Source organism: Falco peregrinus, chromosome 1 (assembly GCF_023634155.1).
Source record: "Falco peregrinus isolate bFalPer1 chromosome 1, bFalPer1.pri, whole genome shotgun sequence".
NCBI classification, from domain to species: domain Eukaryota; kingdom Metazoa; phylum Chordata; class Aves; order Falconiformes; family Falconidae; genus Falco; species Falco peregrinus.
The window spans coordinates 33,546,128-33,572,528 of NC_073721.1; the positions used below are offsets into that span (position 1 = coordinate 33,546,128).

Below are 26,401 nucleotides of genomic sequence, written 5' to 3' on the forward strand. Positions count from 1 at the left end.
TTCTTTGTGTTACCTTTCGTACTGAAAACAAGTTGTCAGACATTTCAGGCTCCCACCCTTTAGTCAGCTGTGGTTTTGCATTTGGAGTCATTACATTTCCTATTGCTGGAATTTTACAAGCATGTAGATTATACAGTGCTGAGAACAAGTTTTTAAAATATAATGTAGTGAGGTTGGTAATCTTGAGGGTAGTCGGGGTAATGGATGGTGTAAAAGCTGGGTGGCAATCTTAAGGATGCAGTCAGGAACACTGGCTTGTGCTCCTTCAGAGAACTCTGTGTTAGAGAAAATTTCCAAGTTAAAAGCTGTAGTTGCTTGCTGCTGCTAGCAAATGGCCGTGGTCCTTTACAACAGAGTTGTCCAGAACACAGTAGCTGGAGGCAGTAGGGTTTTTGATATTATGGGGTTTGTAGCACATGCTTTGTGATAGTGCAGCAGTAATGAATCCGGGTGAAGGACTGGAGGCCACCTCCTGGGGAAGGTTCTCTTTTGAGCTTTGTTACTAAACAGCTTGATTTGCAGCAGAGGTAATGTGGCTTGCCCTTCTTGCTGTCCTTAACTAGATTTTCTTTGTTGGCTTTTTTTTTTTTTTTCCAAAGGTGAGCAAATATATTGAGCAAAGTGAGCTCCTTTGTTCTCTGAGCACATGTTTATACTTGAGGGCAAGCATACATAGCATAACTGCAATTAAAAATAGTTACTTGAGCTTTGCTAAAAAACGTTTGTGTTTTGAGTACTTGCTGATGGCTTAAGTATGCAAAATATTATTTAATTAGTTTTGATTACGAGCGTTATGAACTTGTGCAGAAGCTGGAATGCCAGGACAGCGACCCAGCTCCTGTGGAGGTTTTAAGGGTATTTTAACATAGCTCAGGTGGCTGGGGAAACAAGGTGCTCTTCTGAGATGCAAACAAACTTTCTTCATCAGTGAATGTTGCATAACAAAGGAAAGTTGGTTCTAGGCTAAAAGGTGGAGTAACATGGAGACATGAAATTATTGTTGCCATTGTTTGACCATTTATTTTCTTCCACAAGGACACATTCAAAAACCTCTCCAGAGTATTCAGAATATCAAAGATCTTGGGCATGTCGAGTTTTGAATTGAAACATGAAGCAAAGCTACTTTCTGTGATGCATGATGATTTTGTAAAAATGTAACTGGGGCTGTATAGGTTTCAGACATCTGTTCACTTATTGGGCTCCATTATAGTAACTGAGGGGAGAAGATTTCAAGATGCTGTCTAAAGATATGTTATATCCTACTCTCATGAGAAATTCCTCCATAATTGTGCTTGTCTTGAATCATAATAAATTATTTCTGAGCTTTCAGTTGACTTTTTGATAGGTTTATTTTAAAAATCCTCGTGTTTGCATCTCCAGAGCATGTGAAGCTGGTAACAGCGTTCTGCTCCACATTAAAAGCAGAGAACTGCGAGTCAGAGCTGGTCATAAGGGAGGTCTTGAGGCAAAGCGTTCGTGTTACAGTGATGTATTAGATTTCACAGTAGATCAAATTTGAGGCTCTTTTGTGCTGAACAGCCTGTACAGGTTGGTTTGAAGAGGCAGGCACCCAAAATTATAGCAGGACTTTATTGACTGATTAGGCATGGGAGGGGAGAGAGAATACTCATGTTGACGACCAGAGTGTTATGCTAAGAACTAGATAAGATCTAAGACAGTGACTCAAATGTAGTACTTAGGGCAGTATTATGTTTAAGAACTGTACTTTTTCTTTCCTTGTGTGTACTCATTAGTATAGCTCTTCTAGCAGGGTGGGTCTTCTGAGCAGTATGTGTAGTATTTTTGCTTTAGTGCTGGGTTTTTCATTGACATTTGAAGAGAAGGACAAATCATTAGCCTGTGTTATTGAGCACAGGCTTGATGGTAGAAACATTCAACATTTAACTGGAAGTTTTTTATATTTACACTGACTTTGGCTTCTCTTCTCTCTGTGTTCCAGAAATACTAATACCGAGCATTTGACCTTCTGATCTCTACAGCTGAATCTCCTGATACCAGGATAAGGAAAGAGTGCCTTCAGAACCAATATGTAGCAAATGGGTATCACACCTCCGAAGCTCCTCCCTTGGTTCAACGTTTGCATGTTTTAAGGATCCTTGTCACTTCAGCAGTGAATTGTTCTTGTGAACTTCAGAAACGGATTTCATGTGGTGCTTGCTAAACTTTGAGTCACCATGAGTAGTAATTTAGGCAAAGAAAAGGACTGTAAAGAGAAGGATCCAAAAGTCCCATCGTCAAAAGAGAGGGAGAAGGAGGCCAAAGCCTCTGGAGGATTTGGGAAAGAGAGCAAAGAAAAGGAGCCTAAGACCAAAGGGAAAGATGCCAAAGATGGGAAGAAGGACTCCAGTAGCACGCAGCCTGGGGTAGCTTTTTCAGTGGACAATACAATAAAAAGACCTAATCCAGCCACAGGTACCCGCAAAAAATCCAGCAATGCTGAAGTGATCAAAGAGCTAAATAAATGCCGGGAAGAGAATTCAATGCGCTTGGACTTGTCCAAGAGGTCTATACACATGCTTCCATCGGCTATCAAAGAGCTAACGCAGTTAACAGAACTTTATTTATACAGTAACAAACTGCAGTCCCTACCAGCAGAGGTGGGCTGTCTTGTGAACCTGATGACACTGGCCCTGAGTGAAAACTCACTTACCAGTTTGCCTGACTCTCTTGATAACTTGAAGAAACTGCGCATGCTTGACCTGCGGCATAACAAACTTAGAGAAATCCCTTCGGTGGTGTATAGGCTAAGCTCTCTCGCCACTCTTTACCTACGCTTTAATCGTATAACTACTGTGGAAAAGGATATCAAAACCTTGTCGAAACTCACCATGCTTAGCATACGAGAGAACAAAATCAAGCAACTACCTGCTGAAATTGGTAAGCAGTTACAGATTGCAAGTTTAATTCTATGCTTATGTTCATTTTGCAGTTCAGTTACGTGTACATAAATCGCCAGCTTTCCAGCTGCCCTTCTTCATTTAAAACTTCATAAAATTATGCTCTTGATCATACTGTTGCAATGTTAGTTTACATTGAGAGTAATCAATACCTTGGATATGTATATTATTGTAAACAACAAAAGCTCTTTTTCTTCATCTGTCATTTTAAAATCAGATGTATATTGTTTTCATCTTTGCCTTGTGCTTTCAGAAATTGTGCCTTCAGAGCCCAGATGGTTTTAAAAAAAATAAATACAGGGGCATATTTCATCTTAAGATTTCTTTATAAATCATTTACGAACTGTTGCAAAGTATAAACACATTACGGGCATGTAGCAGAGGAGTGTGACTGTGGTAATACACAGTAGAATAGGTAGCTACATGCTATTACCATGAGCAAGCTGTTGGATGCTGTAAGAGTTAATAATGTAAGTTAGTGATTCATGAAAGCCCCTACCTTTTATAAGTCATGAATATATTAATACATGGAATCGTAATATAAAGTGACCAGATGTTGTATGCATGGCTGATGAGTCTTTTGACTTTTTAATGAATAATATTTGTTTTTCCAAACATTGTGACAGAAGTTTGAAAGACATGGAAATAGTATGAAAGTGGCTTATTAATTTAAATAATTTATTACAAAAAATGGGCTGGAATAGCTGTATATCAAGAACCTCTTAAGTTTTTCTTAATACGTTCTGCTTTATGGAAAACATCTCTTTATCACACTGTCCTGAAGCAATATTTGAACAGCGGGCCTCATAAAAGGGAGATTCTGTCATTGGTGATTTTTTTTCTATGTATCACCAGATTTTAAAATGTAAGCATAGCTTAGTCCCTTTAGGGGGAACATAAATTCATGCAGTTAAGAAACTGCTTTGACTTTCTTCAAGTGTGGAAAAAAAACTTGTAAAAGCCCTTGTAACACCGAGTAATAATTCCTGTGCCCTGTTTTCAAAAGCTGATGTGGAACTTTTTCCTGTTGACCAAACCAGCGTGTGAGTATGCTAAGCGTTACTGAAATTGGCCCTTACGCTCGCTAATTTTGCAAAGCTGGGGAAATGCTCTTGTTTGGATCCCTGATAGATCTTTTTCAAACCAGCAGTGTTTGCTTCTTTCTCCTTCACCCCGATATGAAAAATACATAAGATAACTTGTTCTTGATGGCAGAAACTCCTGGGTATGTCTGAAACTGCTAATTACGTTACTGGCAACGTCCCGTACAAACAGCTTCTGTATGTGATGACAGGAGTGAAGAAGCATAGTGAGGCTGTTGTAACGTTCAGCTCTCTGTAGCAGTTTTTGGAATGGATTCTGCTATAGCCACAGAAACACTTTTTGCTAGGTGAAAATTAGATGGCTAATGTGGCATGTTTTCTGACCAACGTGATTTTTGAATTGGTACGAGCATTTTGCCAATCCGGGGAATTTCCCTGAGAGAATTAAGGATTTGTAATTTTGACCTGTTTTGACACTTCAGTTTAGTTTAAGTCCAACAGCCAATTCGGATCTTCTGCTAATCAAAGAATCATACTGGAAACTGTGGGGCTGATGTTTGCAAAAAACCCCCAACATACTGCATGTTTGTATACCTGTTGAAGGAATTGTGGCCCATTTAGCTGGTTGAGCTGTATTACACAGTTGTCGGTACTTCACCTGGGTCTGTTTGTGGCTCAGTTATTAAACATAATTAGCAAAGGGTCAGCTTCTGAGGTTCAGCTGGGGATAGTACTGCATAAGTTTAAATTAATACTAGTGAGTGAAGAAAAAACTGTTGCGAGATGTTGCATTCTGGTGTTTGGTGTTGCCTTTTAGAAACTTTTTGTAGGTGTGTTTGATTCTGCAGATGTTGCTGCTGGAACCTCTTTGTCTCTTAACTGTTTTTTGTGTTGAATTCATATGGTTAAGTTTATGTTAAAGTATGTAATTTCTGTATGTGTTTGTTCACAATTGTCTTCAAAGAGATCATATGTAACAGTTCAATGGAGAAATTTGGTAGACATGTATCATGAAGAAATATGTGTCTTTTCTTTTGTATTTTTTTAATTCTTAATACCCACACAGGCAGTGTTCTCACTTCTCTATCAAACCCTAGCTCAAGAACGTTAACCACTTCTGTCTTTGTATCCAGCAGTTAGTCGTGCCTTTATTTGTATTGTGGTAATGCCAGTGTTTCTTGTTACGGGTCAGCACCTCATTGTGGAATGCATTTTAAAAGCATAAATGAAATGTAAGACAACTGTCACCCTTACGAAGAATTCTGAAGGGAAATCGCTATGTTCAACATCACCCTTTTTTATTCCAAGTAAATTTCTCTGACTAGGTTGCCTGCAATGAATCAGCTGAAAAAGAAAGGATTTTAAGTTAAATTAACGCAAATAATTTTAACTGCCAAGACATACAGAACAGGTGTTTGAAAATGTTTTTTTCCTCAAATAGTAAAACCAGGCAAGATATTTTCAGTTTTGTAATTGATTTCTACTCACTCACTTTCATGTATCTTTGTTCTAGTACAAAGATGAAATGTTGGATTTGGAAACACAGCTGAAAAATGAAACTGCTGAGAAATGTATTTCTTTCCGATGGAATTAGTCTGTTTCTTTAAAGACCTGTTATTTCCTACATTTTACATGTGCGCTTAAAAAAATTTGCCTTTTAAGTCCCAATGATTTTAATCCCTTGTATGTTTATAATATAGTTCTTAAATACTGTATACAAGCAAGCACTCTTATATTATCAGCTTGTAAATAACACAGAAATTTTTGTTGCTGCAAAGCGGGAAGTAAAATGAGGCCATTATCTTTTATAAAGCAATATCATGTGGAGCATTTCAAATTCTTTTTAAAAAAGCCCCATTGTTCTAAGGCCTAAGGCTCACGTATCTTGATGGTAAGCTAGTGTGCTTGTTTGTATTTTTAAAAATTCAAAGCTTATGTAACCTGCTGACTTGTCCAGCAAGGAAGAGTCTTGCAGCAGTTAGATATGATGTGTTCATGTTGCTAATCTGGTCCACAACTGACCCTGGGTTTTCTTTACTTTGTCTTTTGGAAGTAGATGTGCTACAAATAGTTGCCCTAGACAAAAAAACCCCAGATTTCAGCTTGAAAGATTGGATGTTGCTACTGTTCCCTCAAAGAGCCAGCATTGAGTGTGATGGAATTCAAGTCTTATCCTGGTGCTAGAGACTTGTGATGCCTTTCACTACCACTGAACACAAAATATCAGTTCTGTAGAATTTTAAAAGGCTTTCCAACTTTAGGACCTTGCTGCTCTAAAATAAAGGGTCACCTGATTTGTAAGCAATCATCCTATTTAATTACTTTTCTAGGTATCTTTAGTCTCCAGCCTTATAAAACAAAGTTTATTTTCCTTCTACTCTCATTAAAAGAAATTGAAAGTAGGTCCTGGAGCCTTAAGTGCTCTGATATTTGGGACCTTTCTTCCAGCACCCAGTATGTCTATGACTCGTTGGTTTTTGTGCCAGTGATGTTTGACTGTTCTTAGACGTGGCAGTTTCCTCCTGTTTTTATTTTCTCTCCCACTGTATGTGCAGGCAGCAGTCATATCTTCTCCCAGTCATTACTCAGACCACAGTTTTTAGTCTTGTATAAAATCTCCATTCCTTCTGTCACCCCACTATCCGTTTTCTGTGTTGTCTTGTTTTGAATGTTGCGAATGCTTGATTAGTACTGTTCCAGGTGAGTTTCCCTCTTTGTGCTGGAGATGACTCTGTCCATGCATCTGGATCATATTGCTGTGTTAGTCTTCATCACACAAATGCTTTTGTGACCACCTAAGACACCTGCACTCTTTGCCTTTTCTGTTCTCCCTCTCTGCAGAGGCCAACCGCGAGATCCTACAAGAAACATAGGTCTTTTTTTTTTTTTTTTTTTTTTTTTTTTTTTACACTACTAAATTCCACGCTGTTTACATTTATTTTTAGTTACCTGTTTCTTCCAATGCTTTTAGCTTGCTAGAAAACCCTTGCTTTCTGACTAGGTCTTTGCTGAAGATGCTGTACAAGATCAACCTTGAGGTGGGTTTTAAGAGTCCAGAGAGGTAACTTCCATCCAAGTTGATATTTTACTTTCAGGTGTTATGTCCATAGCAAGTTGTAGTCCATTCCTCAGGTATCTTCACATCTTTTACTGCTCAGCTGAGTCTCTTAGTTATTTTCTGCACACTGCTACATCAGACATCTTCATGGATTACTTGACTGAGTAAACTAGGTCTTCCACATTTTTGTAGAAAACTCTTAACTCTTTATGCCAAACTGATTTTATATTTTACTGATGTATTTTCAAATCACTTTGTCTCTGTTTTCATGCCTTTTACTTCCCTGCCTTTTGTTAACATTTCCTGCAAATTCTGTTGGTCTGCGTAGTGTTTAGATGGTTGTGAGGTTGTCAGAATCTCCCCTTATTATTTCTCCTGGCTTATATTTTGGATTGATAGTCTCCGATCCTATGGTAGTGTTCCTTGTCTGATAGATGACCTGTAGAAACTGTACTACTGTCTACATGAATTCAAAATAAGCTTCTAGAAATGCTAATCTAGGACATCTACAGCTTGCTGTGCAAGTATACAGTATTAATACTTGTTAGATGCCTTTTAGGGAAACCTGAAACTGACTCAAACATTTCGTAAAAGCTTGAGTGAAGGTAAAACATTTAACGATATGCTGTTTGCAGAACACATAGTTGATCAGATTTTAAGTGGTCCTGGAAAATGCTTTGAAACACTGACCTGTTATGGTGTGTATTGTCCTGAGGAAGACCTAGAAGAGCTGAACGTGCCAGCACTGAGCTGCTGAGAAGTAATCTGAAGTTTGGTTCTATTTTGGGCTTTAAACTGCCTTTAGCCATTAAACAACACAAACTTAAAGGAGGTGTCTGCAGTGGGGGAAAAGTTGCCTTGCATTTAAAAGAAATGTTTTTGTGAGAAAGAGGAAGTGTTATTATCTATAGTTAGTAAACAGATGTATGTGTTCTGTTTTTTTTTTTCTCCCAGAATACAGTACCTCTCATTCCCTTGCATCCAGTTGCTTTATAACAGGTGGGATGATGACAGTAACGGTTCTTGTCTTTTCAATATTCAGAAGGCTGCTTAATTTTAGATAGTAGTTTACTCAACTGAACTCACTCAATAAACCAAATAATGAAGAAAATATTTTCTGTACTGTGGAAGAAGATAGTCTTTTATAATTCAGCAAATTCAGGCTCTAGGTACCTAGCAAATCATTGTTACTAGTAATTGGACTTCTCTCAACACTTTTCCAGTAACATATGTATTGCTTCTACATTTTCTAATGCAATTAAAATGATTTTAATAGACTGCATAGTAAGCTGAGGTCTTGATATAAATTGTACTTTCAAATATAGATAGGTTTGTTTGAATAAGATCTAAAATCACTTAAAAATCCCTTTAACTGAAAATGTATTCTGAAGTTTGGAGTTTTGTTTTTATTTTTTTTAACTTTTATTTTTTTGCCTGTTCAGCCAAAATCTCTGTTCAAGAGTTCAAGTGAATTAGGGAGAGTTCTCATGAAATGGCAGTGCTGCTTCGTGATGCTGAAAGGGGCAATATCCACTCCCCTTCTCACAGCTGCCCAGCTGCTCACTTCTGCCTCTTTCATCTGAGCTGTTCCTTGGCAAGCTGATTTTTATCTCACTGAACTATCAGAAAAATATTGTTTTGCTACTTTTGTCTATTAGTTAGTTGAAATAAGTGAAGTTTCAGATAAGACTGGAACTGGTGTAGGAGGAGGAGGAGTGGGAGGACATGAACTGGAACAGGGAGAGCTGGACCGCCACTTTTGCTTGCACTGAGCTCTTAAATCAGCTGCAGCTCACTTGTGAAACCTCACAAGTAAGATTGCTCATGTCATATAAAAGCATGTGAAGTGTACTGCAAGTGGTTTGAAGAAGGATGGATTACTGTCTACCATTGAAAATGCATCAGATTGTATTTTCAGGATCTCTTTTTCTTCCTTTTCCCCTTAGTTTCGATGTCTTGTTCCACAAAGCCCTATGTAGCTTATTGGAGTCCTGCTAGCATCGGCTCAGCCCCACCTTCCTGAAGAAATTTTTTGTTACATTTTTACATATAGTGGTGAGAATTCATTGATGCAAGTTTCTTGATGGTAATAGTACCCTATGTTGCTCTTTGTGAACCTAGTCTTTCTTATAAATTGCATCCTACCTAACAGTGGTGTTAAATTTTCAGAGTGCGTCTTGCCCAGTGTCTTGCTTTCCACTGTAGCCCTAAGGAAATGTTTATATAGAAACAAGGTAAGTGTATATATGAAGCTTAACCTATTTTCGTATCAGGGATTTCTGAATCTGGTACAGCTTGTGTCTTTAGTAATTCTCAGTAGACTCTTCTTCCAAGGGTTTGACCATTTTTTCACTTTAATCTCCTATAAATGCTTTGCATCCTTAGCAAGGTCCACAAGTTTGCTTTCAACGTTGTTCTTGACTAAAAGGTCACTGTTATGCAGATGTTGAAAATATACACACACACACACACATATATATATATACATACAGAGTGCAAAAGCAGAACTTACCTGTTCACTTGGCTTTTGAATCTCTGGTGACATCCATGGAATAAAACCTTAAGGGAAAGGTTTCCATCTGGAAGCTTTGCCAGAACACAGTCTGGAGGGATAATTGTGGAAGTGAGTTCACAAGGTGGACTCCAGCTTCATTGCCATATCTGGTAAATTGTCCATTCCACTGAGATCAAAAAGTTGAAGATTAGCATGGAAGAATGTGAATGCTTTGGTGAGTCAGACAGTCAGCACGAGAAGGATGAAAACCAGAACTGTCTTGGGATGAGGCCAAGCAAATGCTTCAGTTTGCAGGCTGTTACTTAAGCAAGCCTTTTGCATTTCTTGTATCAAGAGTTTTATTGCATTCCTCTATGTTGTGTTGAAGAAATTGTTTTGTACAATTGATAACATTTTCTTTGCAAAGACAAGGATGCGTCTTATACTAGTTTTGGATATTTCTGTCTTAGCACACGCAGCTCAAATAGAAATAATACTGTCAACACAGTTGAAGTTACATTTGCATAGTTTCTGCAAGTTTCTTAAGTCTCCAAATATTGTGTTTTCTGTCTGTGAATGCAACTCTTATTCTATGGAGAATCTGGTCAGGGCTGTTCTGCAAGGGAAATATTTTTAGATTGTAATTCAGGGAATCTGCCTACACCAGACTTGGAATGTCTCTGAGACTCTCTTCTGTTCTTCCCTTCCCCCATCTACCCAATATTTAGATCATTTGTGGTTTCTTTACTACTTTGAAACTCTTTTTCATAACACTTGCACCTGTTTGGTTTTCAGCAGCATAGATGGCAAACCAGATGTGTGCAGCTGCATTAGTTCAAGTCTACTCACTCCATGCTGAATATAGTGCCTGCTTATTAAATGACTTGTTAGTTGCAAAGCTTTTCAGTGATACTCTGAATTTCATTTCCCCTTTTTGTGGCAGACCTGACAACATAGAGAAACATTTCTTTACATTATTTGTATCTAAGAACCCCTTCTTCTGTTTCAGCAGTTTGAAGGAAACCAAGTTGTGTTCCTGGGCTTAGTTGGCATGCTGATGTCTGCAAACACAGTGGCTGAGAATATTTTTATATTTTTGTGTTCTAATGTGATAAAGACATGAAGTTGTGAACAGAAGTGGAGTAAATATAGGTATTGAGATGTGTGTGCTGTTGTCTAGAAGTCAGAGAAAATGCCTGCTTATTTGATGCAGTTCTGGTTCTTTTCTTGAGCTGCAGGAAGGGTAAAGAACTTGCTTTTGGCTGACTTCTGTTTTGCTGTCTGGGTTCTGATTCCTGTGAAAGCTCTTGTTGGGGATGCAGTTTTGTCTTGTCATCTAGTCAAATTCCTCATGATTACATTTTCTTCAGTCTGGCTTTAGGATAATGATTAAGTAGTTCTGCCTTTTTGATCTACTTGCAGAGCTTATAGGGATGATGCCCCAAGTGTAATTCCAGTAAATACTGACAGCCTGTTAAAGTCCAGCTTTTTTTTTTTTTTCCCTTTTTTTTTTTTAATATCAATGCTACAATTATTTTAACTGTTTGAATGCTTTCGTAAGTGCTGAACAGAGGGAAATAATCACTTCCCTCAGGCTTCCCTTGCTAGTGCAGCCCAGTAGGTGGTTAACATCTACTATTTGAGAACAAGCACGCTTGTTCCATGCTCAGAATGGCCAAGATCCAAGATGTGACCCTAGGTTCAGCTCCACCAGGAACCCTGGTCCTTCACTGCAAACCTGTTTCCCTCCTAGGTGCAAGACTTCAGCTTTGTCTTGACCCTTCATGAGGTTCCCGTTGGTTTATTCTACTGCTCAAATCCTGCCTTGAGCCCTTGCTAAGACTGTTTCTTCTACATGTTTTACATGTTTAAAATGTTGTTTGAACATGTTTTTAATTTTATTTATATTTGTTACTTTCAGTTATAAACAATGAATAAAAAATGTTTTGCTGTTGTGTCTTGTTGAAGCTTGTTTTAGACCAGATTTTGACACTTTCTTTTCAGTTGAGCTTAGTTTGTGTTTTTGACCGATTCCCATAACTAGATACTGTTGTGCATTCAGCAAATTCTAAATATTTTACTATGCATATTTCTAACTTATACGAATATTTTAACGTTGGTACGTAAATCACTTGTGACCATATTAAAATTGCATTCTTCTCAGTAGCTTTTCTGTGTAAGTTACGGTTGTGCAGTAATAATTCAAAGTAGCTCTGCTTAACTGTCTTTTGGGCAGCTGGTCATGCACAGCAAAAAGTTCAGGCTGTCTGTTACAGTGGTGTACTCAAATCTTAGAGAGAGAAAAGATTCTGAAACTGTAAAATTGTGTTTAATTTTTTTCCAAAATCACTTCTTACAGTGATTTTACAGATACAAAAGGACGCTTACCCCAAAGAGTTTTTATAGGCAAAAGTTTTATAGGCAAACTAAAATATTTTTTCTCTCCCTCTCAGCCTCCAGTTGAGAACCTAGTGAGAGATGAATAACTACCAAAGTTATGAGAACTTTTTGTAACTTACTCCCAGTATTGCTGATTTCAGATAATTTTTCTTTACAAATTCACTCACAACCCGTGTTCTGACACACCAGCCTGAAGTCCCACTAATATTTTCATTCTCCTCTTCCTTGTGCTTTCTGTAAGTCTTGATCCTTTAGCTGTGTCATCTGGCCCAGGATTTATTGTGTCGTGAAAGATTTCATAATTTTCAATCTGCTTAAGCATGGGCAGGCACAGAGTTAATCCAGTGGAAAACAGGCTATACTACAAATTGTGTTTGCTGTCCAAGAGTGTTGCCCCGTGGGTGTATAGGTGGTGGGAGACACCAAAGCCTTTTTGCTATTGACCTATACTCTCTCCCTACATGACTGCTAATTTGTGTGTACTTTCTTTTTTTTTTTTTAATGAACCGGTTTTTTAAATGGCCAAGAAGAATTTCCAGAGTTATGTAAGTCAGGGCATGTAACTTAGGCCTCTTGTCGTAACAGGCTTTCAAGGTTGGCCATGTATAATGGGACTGTAATTCTGCCTCATTATGCAGAAAACATTAGTCATTTCTTAAAGCTGGGTTTTTTTCAGCAGGTATATTTAGCTTTGTCGTACTGAAACGTTTAGGCTCTGTGCATATGCAAACAACAGCGTGGTGATTGTTCACCCCACCTTTTTTAAGGATTGCTGAGATATATGCTTAGCTGTGTTTTTAACTATGTTTTTAACTGGAAGGTGATTGGGAATCTTTACAACCTATTTTCTCTGACAAATGCTTTTTTTATCTTGTTGAACCTTTTAAAATATAGGTTTTTAGGAACTACATGATAGGGTGTAACTAAATATTTTGTGAAGGTTATTTGTAGAGACACTGCTTTGTGTATTTCATTGTATTTCATATGGGCATTACTTCTACTTTAAAGTCTGTTGTCAAGCCAGCTAGTACATGAAATTTCTGTCTGCTTTCTTGGCAGACTTGGAGCTTCAAGTGCTTTTCTTCCTTTGCAATTACAATGCGATATAGTATATTTTTTTTAAAAAAAAAAAGGGGGGGGACGACAACACAAAAAAAGACAACACCTCCCAAAAAATTCCCCCCAAAAACCCAACTAACCCCAAACCATAGCTCCTTCCTAGCTTATTTTTTAATTGTCCTGAGGATGCTTGTTCTTTCAATGCTGTTGCAAGGAGTCCAGAGAGAATCCTTTATTCACTACTGTGAGCTTAAGATTTGTCTATTTTGGACGTTACTTGTGGCAAAACCAGTTAGTTAATTTTGCCTGTAATTGGTATTTCCATACAGTAGGGCTTGCCTTACTCCCATGATTTTGGGTATTCAAACGGTCCTTTGGTGAAGTGATGCTGGAGTTGTCCTTGTGGCGAACAGGAATGGATTGTTCTTTAGTAAACTGCTTTCTAGGTAAGGCTTATTTTGAGCTGTAGTACATTTCTAGCTGGTGTATTTCTGTTAAATTGATTTAGATACCAATGTGTTTCAGCAAGGCTTATGCGTGCACCAGGAAAGAGCAAATGTTGATTCTTTTAATGTGAGCACGATCATAAGCTGCTTGTTCATTAGCAGTTCTTCTTTTTGTACCTGAGCAAATCTTACTTTAGGAAAACTTTCTTTTTTATATTGACGTATGCTCCTTGCCCTGGCCAAGGAAAAATGCCAGATTTCAGCTGTATCTCGGTGAAACTCATTTTCACCTTTTTTTTTGAGAAGTGTTTCCTTCAGTACAGTTGCTGCTGCTGAACCGATGAGCAGGACTCTTTCAGTCACTGAAACAAGCTGGCTTTACATCGGCTCTGGGGAAGAGCATTGTGCAGATGGCCTTAAGTTTGGCCTCTTTGTTCTGGCAGATCATTATTTGTTGTATTGATTGTTTATGCCATGTGTTTATCCTGGCATAATTTCTGAAAGAGTGCTGCTGTTGTGCAGCAGCGGGGTGCACAGTGTGTCCATTCAGGGGGTAGCTGGCTGCCCTCGGTCAGCTGGGCAGAGCCGCCCCTGTCCTGTAGCTGCTCCCCGCACCCAGGCTGGGTCTGGGCTTCGCGTACTGGGATGCTTTCAGTGCTGCTGGTCATGTTAACTGCAGTGTTGCTGGTACTCGGACCTCTCACCCAGGAAAACAGTTGGAGTTTAAAAAGACAGGGCAGATGGTGCTGATGGGCCACAGTGACCAGTGTTGGCTTGTAAAGGACTGGACCCTTTTATTTCCTTACCTCTGTGTTTTCCCACACTTGTCCTTCCTAAATCACATTGATTCCTCCCTTTCCCTAAGGATCCCATAGCAACTCTTGCTGTCCCCAGTTGGTCATCTTTGCACCTCATGGTAGGTGTTCAAGCCCCATTTGCAGTAACTGTCCTCAGTCTGTGAGATGCTCTGGAGAGCCTTTCCCTTTATTCAGTGATGGGTCTCTCACAGGCCATGGGGCTGATGTCTGTCCTGGGGCAGCCAGTATTTGGGTTCTCCCACCCACTGCTGGTCCTCTGTGTGCCTTTGCGTGTGAAGATGAGCCTCTACCACATCACCTAAACATTTCTCACCTTGTTAAGCATATTGGGTCTAAGAATTTTTTCCATACGTCATGGAGAACAACAAGGGAAGTGTGCCTGGAGTGCTTTTTGTTGACTTGCATACTATGTGTTGTGTCTTAGCAATCCGAGTTAAAGTATTAAAAGAATTTCAGTTCCAACGGCACTCCACCTCCCCTCTCCTTCTGCCCTTAGTAGGAAAAAAACGTTTTGGTGAGATGCTGTCAAACTATAAGTATTATTACATCCAAAAGCAAGACTCTTTACTGAGCAATATAAACTAAAAGTTGCATGTTATAGTATCTCTTGAAATTACTTTCCTTAAGGCACTGTACTTCAATGATATGGCTTTAACTTTCGCTTCATTTCTGATCTCAAGTCTAAAAGTAGTTAGGCAGTCCTCAATCTATTTTAACGTAGAAAATTTTAATTAAATGTTTACCAGTGTTGCTTTTTAAAATGACTACATCTTTAATATAACAATATTAGGTATGACTACCCAAATTAAACCAAAGTGTTAGCTTGCCCTTGATTGTCTAAATAAACACAGGCATCCCTCTTCATTTTTTCCTTCCCTGGAATTAGCTATAAGATGTTTGTTTCAAACACGTAGCTTGCTGTTGTCTAAGTTTTCTGCAGGTGCAAAAATGAAGTGCAGCAAATGTTGCTGCAAAAACTCAAGTCTGTCTTTTACTTCAGCAGATGTAGAGTGGGAAGAGTCAAGTAAATATAAATCAGTGTGATGAAATGAAATTTATGCCATATTTCAAATTTGACATCATTGGTTTAGGTCTGAAGTGAAAACAAATGAAAATAGCAATCATAAAGTGAAAGCTACTGCCCCAAAGTGCGTGATGGTTCTTGTTATCTTAGTAAAGATTTGTGAGGTTCTTTAAATAAAGGGAGGGATTTTGAAGACTTCCTCAAGCTCTTCTTCACCCTTCTATTGCCTTCTACACTTTGCCCGCTTGTTTTCATGGGTAACAGAAAGATGCTCCTACCACAGAACATTAACTCTTGCTCAGTGTTTTCTTAAATTTGCTTTCTGCTGCATATTAATGGCATTGAAACGTGTGGCTTATGCAGTGCTGGATACAGCCTGTTTGACTCTCGTTGCTTGGAATACACTTGAATGCTGACTTGAGAGGGGGCACATACAGTGATGGAGGAGCTGCTTAAGAACCACCTTTGCATTTCCATCTTTCTAGTTTGTAGAAAAACCATCCCAATTTGGGTTGGTAAGCACAGGAAGTAAGATCTGTTATATGTTAACAATCTAAGAAAAACAGAATAATGATGCTGTTCAGGCTGGCGCTTTTTTTTTTTTTCTTGCTAGCTTTTCACAGCCGATTCATGATATATAGTAAGTATTGTGGTTACATGACACCTGCAAGTCAATTCAGAGTCTGAATTCATAAATATTTTATGATTTATTAAATCACCATTTGGGATTATCTGCTGATCTAATGTGTAGACACTCTACACATCAGAACTTGCTCAAGCTAGTCCTGCAGTTCAGTGGGAAAATCCTTAAAGGACCATGTCAAAGATACAACACTGAAGCTTAAAAATAGACATTCACTCCTGAAAAGGAATTTTCTACTTTTCCAAATTTGTTACTCACTGAGTCATTCTCTTATACACGAATACAGTGACCTCATCTTTATGGGGTAGAGTTGAAGCTGGTCAAATTATTTGCATTAATTTCATCTCCATCAGATGCAAAAAAATTGTGAATGCATACACATGTGTTCATGCACACTTATTTTTTTTAAACCTAACAAGCTGTTGTTTAGAACACAGTATGTTTGTTATTAAAATAGGTGAAACTACTGTATGTAGAGAGTTGTGCCTAGCTGTACTTTTAAATTGATGTGTAAACATCAGGAATGAAGCAGTTCAGAGTAAAGTAGCTCTGAACTCTAAACAAATCAAATCTTTTTTTAAGGCTTAAAAGATAGACCTTTTATTTCAAACTTTTATTTGCAGTAGCTTTGCTTGCATATATAAAATATAATACTTTGTGTAAATAGGATCACGGTTTAATTATCATATGTTGCCTTTTTGTGATGATGAAAATGATTAAAAATGGCACTCAGGACTTTGGGTGGATTATCTAGGTTGTCAGCCAAATGATTCTGATGTTTCTTAATTGGTGATTTTGTGCCTTAAAGAAATGAATAGTATAAAAACATCTCAATTTCTCAAAATTCAATACAGTTCACTCTCTCTGATGTTTAAACTTCTGGTCAGCCTGAAACAAGTGTGAGGTATAGGTTTTGTACTTGTATTCCACAGCTTGGACTGTCAGAAAAAAATCAATAAATATAGATTCTCTGAAGAGATCCTGTTTAAAAGCTTTATCTGAGTTTTTCAAAATTGTTGATCGGGTTTTAGATCTGATGATGAAGTTATGATCCTGTACTGCCTTATTTTATATGTAAACTTCATGGTAGCAATAACTTTTCTCAGATTATCTCGAAATCTGTCTTGATTCTTTTAATCTTTGTGTGGAAGTCATTTTCTAGAGCTGTACATTAAAGAACTTGATGTTTTGGTTTTCTTGTGTGCTTTTAGGTGAGTTGTGTAACCTCATAACGCTGGATGTAGCGCACAATCAGCTTGAACATCTTCCAGAAGAGATTGGAAGCTGCACGCAGATCACCAACCTTGACTTGCAGCACAATGAGCTCTTGGACCTGCCAGAAACCATAGGTATGTGAAGAGGCTGGAGGAAAATATATCACTATTTGAAAATGCTCAGTAAGAGGAACAAATTTAAGAATGAGTGTTTAGGTGGTGACTGTAGAATGACTGGTGTTCAGCTGAAGGCAGTTTCACACTTGAGATTAAAAGCAAGGTGTGCATGTTACCTTAACTGTAATTTCTAGCTTCTGAATTACACTATTAAATCTAGCTATGCTGCGGAGTGCAGCATGGTCTAAGAATGAGAGTTACAAGGGAAAATACCCATCACTCCTAACTGATTCAAGGTGTTCTGTGGTTATGAGTAAATATCTACAGCTTGTCTGTCCGTTCTGTAATGAAACTGAGCATATAAAGGAATAAAAGGCTAAAAGACTTGTAGTTGAAATGTAATACTTGTGGCAGATAGTTTTAAATAACATCTTTGGCTAAAGAAAAATAGAACTAGAAAGATAAATGTTTTAAATGAATTATGTATGTTTTATGCTCTTTGGTAGAACAACTGAAAAAAACCTTCCAAGTCCACAAAGTTATCATGCCCTAATACAATAAAATACAGAGGGTTTGCAGCTTAGATTGGGAATAATGAACTGAAATAAACGCTGTCCTGGTCAGTTGCAGAATCTCATATAGGATGAAACAACGAAATAGGACTTCTATTTAATTACATCATTAAACAGATGTCAGAAAAAGATGCATGCTGTGATTTTAAAATGACAAAACCCAAGGTCATTGTGATTTTAAGCTCTTGTTACCAGAATATACTCAGAAGAATGAGTGTTATCACTTAAACATTATTTAATGTTGAACATTTCAGTATTGTACTTAAACACATAGTGAAGTGAATGAGCAGAAGAGTGAGGCACCACTGAACACCACTTTGGCTTTTCTTACAGTAGTAAATTGTTAAGTGTGGCATTACTGTGTCTTTTTGTTTAGAAAGTTTGACCTGAACAGAGTTTACATTGATGAAGTATCCACTGGAGCTAAACTTCCTTCCTGAATTGATGATATTTTTAAACTCTGGAGATTCCATCCCATCTGGAATTTGCATCTAACTTAAACAATTCATAAGCATAGCCTTTATTTTTGTAGCTATTTTGTAAGTCTTATTAAAAGCTGCTTTACATAAAACTTGTGTAGTGTATATGTCATTTAGGAAGTGAGATCTTTGGATAAACTGCAATTATGGGAAAAATTCTCTTAAGCAAGTGTGAGATTTCCATTGTCAAGGCTTATAGACCACTATTGTTGATTCTTGTGCAGAACAGCAGTACGATTTACTGAGTTCTTGAGTGACTGGCAGTCACTGAACTTCTCAGAGGACCACAAAAATCTTACTTACAATGTGCTGCAAGACTGTGCTTACAGGGAAAAGTCTTTGAGTAGCAGAGGCACAGAGTTACTTAGGTAGTTAAGTAATTTCTGATAGATAGGAAATTGCTGACTATGCAATCAAGATAGTTTGGACTCATCTATTTCTTCAGAAAGTTATTGTAAGCTTAGGTGGTTTCTATTGAGTCAGGTTCATACCTGGTTGGACTGGATTTCTGCCTACTTTGTTTTGTTTTTCCATTGCATTGTCTTTATAGTGTTTTGAAGTTACTTATTTTTAAACATAAATAGCTGTCTTTTTACGTGCTTATCTGAGCTGAATATCGATGCTATATAGCTCAACAAACCACCAAAGACAGATGAATAATGGCAAGAGACAGCAGTGTGCTGTCGTGTCTTTAACTTTATACTGGTTCAGTCTTTGCTCCACTGGAAAATACCTGTTGTTTCTGTTGACCAAAATGTAGTAGCTGAGCATGTCTTTTTAGAGTGAAAACTTGAAATCAGAAATTGGTATTTGTGCCACTTAATTCACAAGCAGCCAGAATTGAAATCTGACGGGAAAAATTTTAAACTCCAGCTTAAATGATAATAATCAACCTACATTTGTACAAGTTTCAGAAAAGGCAGTCGTAGCCAGTTCAGCAACATTGGCTTTATTTCTTAGTCATCACAGTTTTTGATTCAACATTAAAGCAAGTTGTGGCTTGATTTTTAGATTACAGCTTGCTTTGTGGTTAGGATTGTTCAGCGAGAGACACAGAGTACTGAGAAAAACCCAGCAAGTAAATGGCGCGTGGCTGCCTGGCATGCATCTGCGGGACGGCCTTTCCAGCCTCTCCATCTCTCACTCCAGTTTCTCTTCCCTGCTCGCGGATATCTACCTGGTGTTTGGCACAACTGGCTTTTCTTTTGCAACATTTACACCCAGGTTTCAGTATGCTTCATATAAGTGTTGTTAATGTTTCCCCAGTTCAGTCAAACTGGGGTGGGGGTTGCAGACCGGCTACAAAAAAGACTAAGCATATTTGCTCATTATAAATAGTTAATGTATTATGAGCCTATGAGCCTCCTGTTATGGAACAGACTTTCCATTACTGCCAGGTCTCTCCCTTCCTCCCTCACTGACACTCTTTTGATGGAGGCCTCTTTTTTTTTTTTTTTTTTTTTTTCTTTTTTCTTGAGAGATGTTTTTGTCAACTTGCTTTGAAAAACAAACAGCCCCCTTCCTTTTCTGTTTCTCCCTTGCCCCTTCCCTGTCTCTCAACAAAACACCTTGCACAATGCTTCTTTAATTTTACGGCTGGACTATCTAACCAAGTTTTGATTTTACCACAGAAAGCTTTCTGAATCTGCCAAATAATAATAATAATAAAAAAAAAAGTGGGGGGGAAAAAAAGAAGCTTTTTTTCTGACTAACAATACTGTACTGAAATGTTCCGGAGCGGTGAGGAAGGGATGTTGGAGGGTGACATGCTGGGGAGTGGCAGGGAAGGGATTATGCATCAGAAATGATTGCAGAGGTAGCAGAGCCAACATACCCACTCTGTAAAAATACAAAGTTCTTGTTTCAACTAACGCTGTATAAGCACACTTTCATGCAGTAACAAATGTCGATTTTAGATATTAGTTGTCAGGAAGTGACCTAATGTCTTGCTTCATAGATACTGGCTTAATACATTCATATCTGTATTTCTGTTGATTGAAAATTGCGAAGTACTTTGTATGTTAGATCACTTCCTGTATGAAAAATGAGCTTTGTGGAACGGCTTAGCAAGTTCCAGGCGTCTCAAATCTAGAATGAAAACTATAGCGGGATCTTAGCTGCTTAGTGTTTTAATTGCAGATTCCCCCGCGCCCCCCCCCCCCCCCCCCCCCCATGTTTGGTTTTTTTTTGGGGGGGGGGATTATAATCTACTTTTGTTTACACAGTGTCTTATCTCTGTATACTTAGTTGGCACACTAATATATCCAAAAGATATATATAAAAGAAGGTAAAGAACATACCATTTATATTAAAATAAATAATAGGACTTCTGAGACAGACAGAAAGCAAATTTTGGGTGGAGTGAAGTGTTTCTTTGGATTACAAACTGGCTTAGAAAATTTTGTGCTGCAAATACCCCATTGTGTGTGTTCCCCCTTTGAACTTTTAATTTTAGCATTCTGTACAAATGTGTTCACATTTTCTTATTTAAAAGCACAGAAACACTTATTTGAGAAAGAAATTCAACAGAAACAGAATTACAGCTTTTAAAAAAAATCAGATTCTTCATCTGTTTTGTAATTTTCTAGTTTTGTGTGTTTACGTGTGGGTTTTAATGTAGTCGAGTGTGCCATACTCATGGACATTTAAGGCAACTGGCGTTTTAATAAGAAAAATAATAGTCAGTTGTAAATGTTCCAAAATGATACTTTAAAAGCACAAAAAATTCATCACTGACACACTTTCCAGTGTCTGACATGGCACTGTTCCTGAGAGATGGTTAGGAAAATGAGAGGCATATTCAAAGCCCTGTGTTATACTTCTGCCCTTCGCTGTGGCAATAGCTCAGAAGCTGAAATCACAACTCTTATGAAAGCAAATACATGGAGTAGCTTTGCCATTTTTGATGGTTGAAATTGTGCTACGAACTAAGCCTCTAACTAGCGTACCTCTTGAGAGCACTGTTACGCCTTTGAAAACATACAGTTGATGAAACATGAACTGTTGTGACCAGAACTGGGCATACGTAATTGGTACATCTCAGGTTATACGAATTGTGGTTGAGAGCTTTAAGTCTCTAGAAATCCTAGTAAAGATACTTTTGTAGAAATGGTATTTTAAGTTTAGCAGGATTAGCAAAAGCTGGAGAAATCTTACTCTGAAACATCTGACAAATGTGCTGGTCCTGATGAGACCCAGCAGAGCACCTGCAGCTCCCCTGGCGCTCGGGGGTGATGTTCATATGTGACTGATGACTTTGATTTTACTAATTACTCACCATTTTGATGGAGCAAAGTGCACATCTCCTGTTCCAGCTTTGATGGCAATATTCTTATTCTTAAAATTTAATCACATGACCTAGTGCTTTGGTCTGTGAGCATCCAGTACTTTGCAGGATCAAGCCTGTTTCCGTAGGCTCACATCGGGAGATTCGATCGGCGTTCAGTGCTTTGTCTAAGGTTTTTTTCTTGGGCTATGCTGTTAATGAAACATTTTTAATTAGATTCTTCTAGTACTGGGTAATTGCAATAAGCCTGGCCTTTTCTTTGTATGGTAGAAGGGAGTGCCTCCCACATTTTTACTCTCATTTTTGTGTTATTACAAGCCTTTGCTGGTTCTCATGGTGGTCTCATAAAGGGATTGAAGCTTCTGGTTCTTGTTGGCTTCAATTCTAGACTTAGTAAATGTAAAGCAGTGAAATTGGCTAGAAAACAGTGAGTGGCAGGAGAGGGTAAGTGGGAAGTGACTGCTCACTGCCTCCTCCAACAGCAGAATGGGAGGGATGAAGCAAAGCTGTGAGGTGTTGACCTTAAACCAGTAAAAAGCAGACTGTGTTGCATGCAAAGGGTGGGGAACATTGGGGCTCGGTGCTTGCACAGGTTGCTGTAGATGCTAAAAGCTCACAGGGCAATGTGACAATTATGCAGAAGAAAAATGTGTCAGTTGCTTCTAAATTCGGGAAGTCGCTGGGCCACAAGCTGTTGCATCTTCCCCCAGCTCTTGGGGAAGTTTCAGGGTGTGCTTTCACCTTTTCTTAGGTTCTTCTCTTGATATCTGCTGTTGGGCATTTTTTTCTGGAGAGAAGATACTAGGTGGATCTCTGGTCTACATACAATAATTCTCACATTCCTTAGTTAGCTAAAATGATAAATGTATATTCATGTGTTACACCTTTTATAAGTTTATATAGTAAAGCAGACTTAAACTCATCTATCACTTAAAGGTTAATGTTTTTTCTGCATTGCCAGTTAGGTATAAACTGTTGTTACAGTGTGATTTAATTTATATAAATCTTTAATTTCACAGAATGGTTTTAAATAGTAATTGAAAAGGAAAATAAGACTAGCAATGAAAAAAATAAATTTATTTCAGTTGCATTGTGCTACTGTGCATTTTACTCAATTCGTACTTCACAACGGTTTCTTTGATAGCACAAAATAAGTGCTTTTGACTCTGCAATGGGAAGTGTTTTTGTTATTTTGTATCATTTTCAGATGGTCATAACTTCCCTTTGTTTTAATAAATAAATCTCCAGTGCAAGCCTGATATAGTTAAATACATATGTACTGGTTTTCTTTAAAAATTAGGCTAGCTTCTGTTGGCTTATTCATTTTGAGTGTATTGATTTGGCGTGTATTTATGAAAATACTTTTAATTTTGGTTGGATATTCTGCCTGGTAAGACTAGGATGGGGACAGTTTATTTTAGTGAATGTGCATGCCATCACAGAGTAATTAGATGCAGAGACCAATATGTACAGATACATTATAACTGCAGCTCAGCATTTTCAGAATGATTTGTATAGTGCAAAAAGAAAAAGCCCATAATCTTATTTTCTTTATGTAAGAAGCAGGCGTGAGGGAAGAGTGATTCAAAGGAACACATCAGAATCAAGACAAGAAGGTCTATTAGTTACATGCATTTTGATGAACGCATATTAAATGAAGTTGAATTTTCATAGCTTAGAGAGTTTCAGAAATATGTCACTAAGAGTTTGTGCCCTCTAGCTTTATGCAGGTGTTGTGCGCTGCATGTCAGATACTTGAGCCTGTGTCACTCATGTTTTGCCAGCATCTTGCATGCATCTTTCACGTGTATGCAGTTGGCAACAGTTATGGTCTTGGACCCTGCTGACCCTTGTAATTTTTGAGTCTGAATCTGTCTCCTATGCTGGCCTGGTATATCAGGAGGTATTGGTGGTTGAAAACAAAAATTAAAATACACTGAAAAGCACTTTACTGTTAAAACGGTGACATCCAGAGTTTGTAAATCAAGCTTTGTGTTGTGTTCAACGATACCTTCATATTTGGAAGAGTATAATTCCATTTCGTGCTTTGGCTTTGGTAGTTGGTAGCAATGATCAGAAGGGATTCTCTTCTCTTCTGCAGTTTTCCTGAATGGTTGCCTTCCCAACCCCATCTGTTCCCATTCCCAGTTTTCCTAAAACATCAGCCTTTGTATTAGACGTTAGGGATGTTCTAGCCCTGCAGGCTGTAGAAAGGATTTGACCTCTCTCAGTTGATTGATTGGTTTTGCAAGTTGACGTTTGTACAAATCTATAGGCTTTGGTTTAGGAAGGAGGTGCCCCCAGACCAGATGAGTAATGACTGGGATTTTGTTCTGCTTTCCTCTGCGACGTGCTCACCGAGATCCCCTTCAGGATGTGTTGCTGGACCAGTCACTTCGCACTGTCCCAGTGCTGGACGTTGGCAGACATTGTCTTTGCTTGTGGAATGCAACTGGAGGTTGAAATCGTTTATCTGAAGCCTTTCATTTTACTCTGTAGCTATCAGGGGAAATGGTTTGCTGACAAGAGATTAGATTAAACATGTCAACAGCTCCTTTCACCTAAAAATCTGTGCAACTGTTCAACAGTTGTCATGGAATATGGCTGACATCTGGAAAAACTAATATATAGTAAGTACAAAGTGTGATACAGGCATCTTCTTGACTTTCAGCTATTTTAGACTAGGAGCACTGTTGAAATATTTGAATGCAGTGTTTAATCTCTGTCCATAGCTGGCCATCTGTAGCTTGTCTAGTCTCTCCTATACAATTTTCAACTCTCTTAAGGCCCTTAGGTCCCACCTGCTTTGTAACATACTCACTGAAGCTCTTTTTAGGTTTTTTTTTCCGTATTATCTTCGTTATTCTCACTACAATTAATGTGATGTGGTGTATTGAGCTTAATTCATGTATTTACTTTTAAGACTGACATTAAATTTCATTTTTTCTTAAACTTTTAAATTAATTTTGGATGTAGCTCTTGCTTTCTATTTGTTAGAAGTGTTGTTTGGTATGTTCTTTATGCAAAAGGGCATTTAATCTTTTTAGAAGAAGATCCCTTAGTGAATTAAGGTTACCGTGCGCTATGAAGTAATCTGTGGTCATGTAAAACATGTTCTTTAGTAGGTGGCTACTCATTTTGTGCAAAGTTTAGTCAAATCAAAATCTAAGAATATTTATAGAAGTTAGACCATCAGAAATACTGAATGGTGCCATGTTGTTTGTAGGAAGTACTTGCAAATCTCTGTTGCATGCTGAGGTTCATATATACTTTTGATTACAATCTTACGGGGTTTTGATGTGCACAACTCTTGTAAGTCCAATTTGTGTTTCTAACATTATCTGCAGAAGAGTTTTCTCTAGTGAGCAGATTTTAAATTGATCTGATACTTCTGGGTTTTTTAGGAGAAAGCAACTGATTATTATAGCAAACTAGCTTGATGAACTAAGTTATATAAAACAGACTAATCATCCCATCTTTTAGTAATGATGCACTAACATTTCATACAAAGTAATGATCCTTCATCCAAGGATAGGGAATCTGAGGGATTATTTTAACTAAGGGAGGGAAAGGAAGAGGTGTGGTAAATGTCAGAAGAAGAAAGCATTTGCCACTCCCTTTAGAAAGCACTTGTAGGACTTTAAATTAAGAGTTTGGATTTCTTTAATTATTAACATATCTGTTCCTTTTGATTTTGAAATATTCAAGAAAGAGATGTATTGCTTCTACTTGGGGAACTACTTCAGGTGGTCTTTCTAAAAAGCGTGGTTTTGTAAACATGGTTTCCTGCTTTATTTTAAGTCTTCCCTTTGTTTTGGGATTGGCAAACACCTGCTCTTTCTATGACAATATTTTTGAGGTACCTTTAATAAAGAATTCAGTTTAAACCATCTATTTAGAGTCCCTTTTATAGGAACAGGGTTTAATTTAATGTTTCTGGATTTGCATTTTTAATTCATTTTGGTGTAACTTGCAGCTAACCCTGAGAAAGATATTCAGTCACCCCAGTGAAGTTACTATGAATTCAGCATTTATGTTGCCTCAAACCTGAGGGCTGGGCAAAGCGGAGCCCGGTGATGGGTGTTAGAATGCTTTGCTGCTGAGAAAATGGACCTGAAACAAGGTGGCTGTGTGAAACCTGACTTACAAGAGTGACTGTTTACACCAGAAATTGAACTAAAGCAATTTTTTCAGTGACTTTCTTAGACCTGACATAAGTTTAGGGCTTAGTCAGGTTTCAGTATCGTATTTTTAGAAGTACCATCGGATGGGGCAGTTGAGTTTACAAGTTTTTTTTTGTAATGGGCTTCATAATAAAACAAATTGGAAAGGATTTTGCTTGTTGCTTTTTGTGCTAGTAGCTGCTTTTCAGTTTGGTTATCACACTGTCATGTTCATGAACATCAAGTGCTGAATTTTCTGAGTTACTCCTACCTGCGAGGGGCTCTTTTAGAGGAACCGCTGAGGTATGGTTTCAGTGGCAAAAGTACAGCTGCAAATGATCCTGATGACTGTCTGAATGAGTTGATCGTGATCAGTTGTTACCTTCCTCTCCTTATTTTCTTGACTTAACTTGACAGCATGTCAGTAAAGTACCTAATACGGTGTCATCTCAGAAACCAGTCGCTGAATTGGAGAAGATGGAGAAGAGCGTAGGCGCTGCAAAGCAGCTCCGAATATGAGTATCAGCTAGGTGGTCCTGAGCTCAGGGAGCTGTAAATGGGATCACTTTTGACCATGCACTGCACAAGGTGTGCTGTTTAGCAACCTGTAACAGTTTCTGTTATAAACTGGAGTTTGTCACTTGGTGGTCAGAGAGCCGGCAGGGAG

At 38.1% G+C, this 26,401-nt stretch overlaps 1 protein-coding gene across 1 annotated transcript in view; it reads left to right on the forward strand.

Annotated features, from left to right (window-relative positions):
* SHOC2 (SHOC2 leucine rich repeat scaffold protein) overlaps positions 1-26,401 on the forward strand; it is a 67,107-nt gene that overhangs the window by 25,811 nt on the left and 14,895 nt on the right. Inside the window, 2 exon segments of the mRNA XM_005239247.4 lie at positions 1,961-2,898; positions 17,115-17,252. Of these exon segments, the coding sequence (XP_005239304.1) occupies positions 2,196-2,898; positions 17,115-17,252 (841 nt within the window). The 5' untranslated portion in view covers positions 1,961-2,195.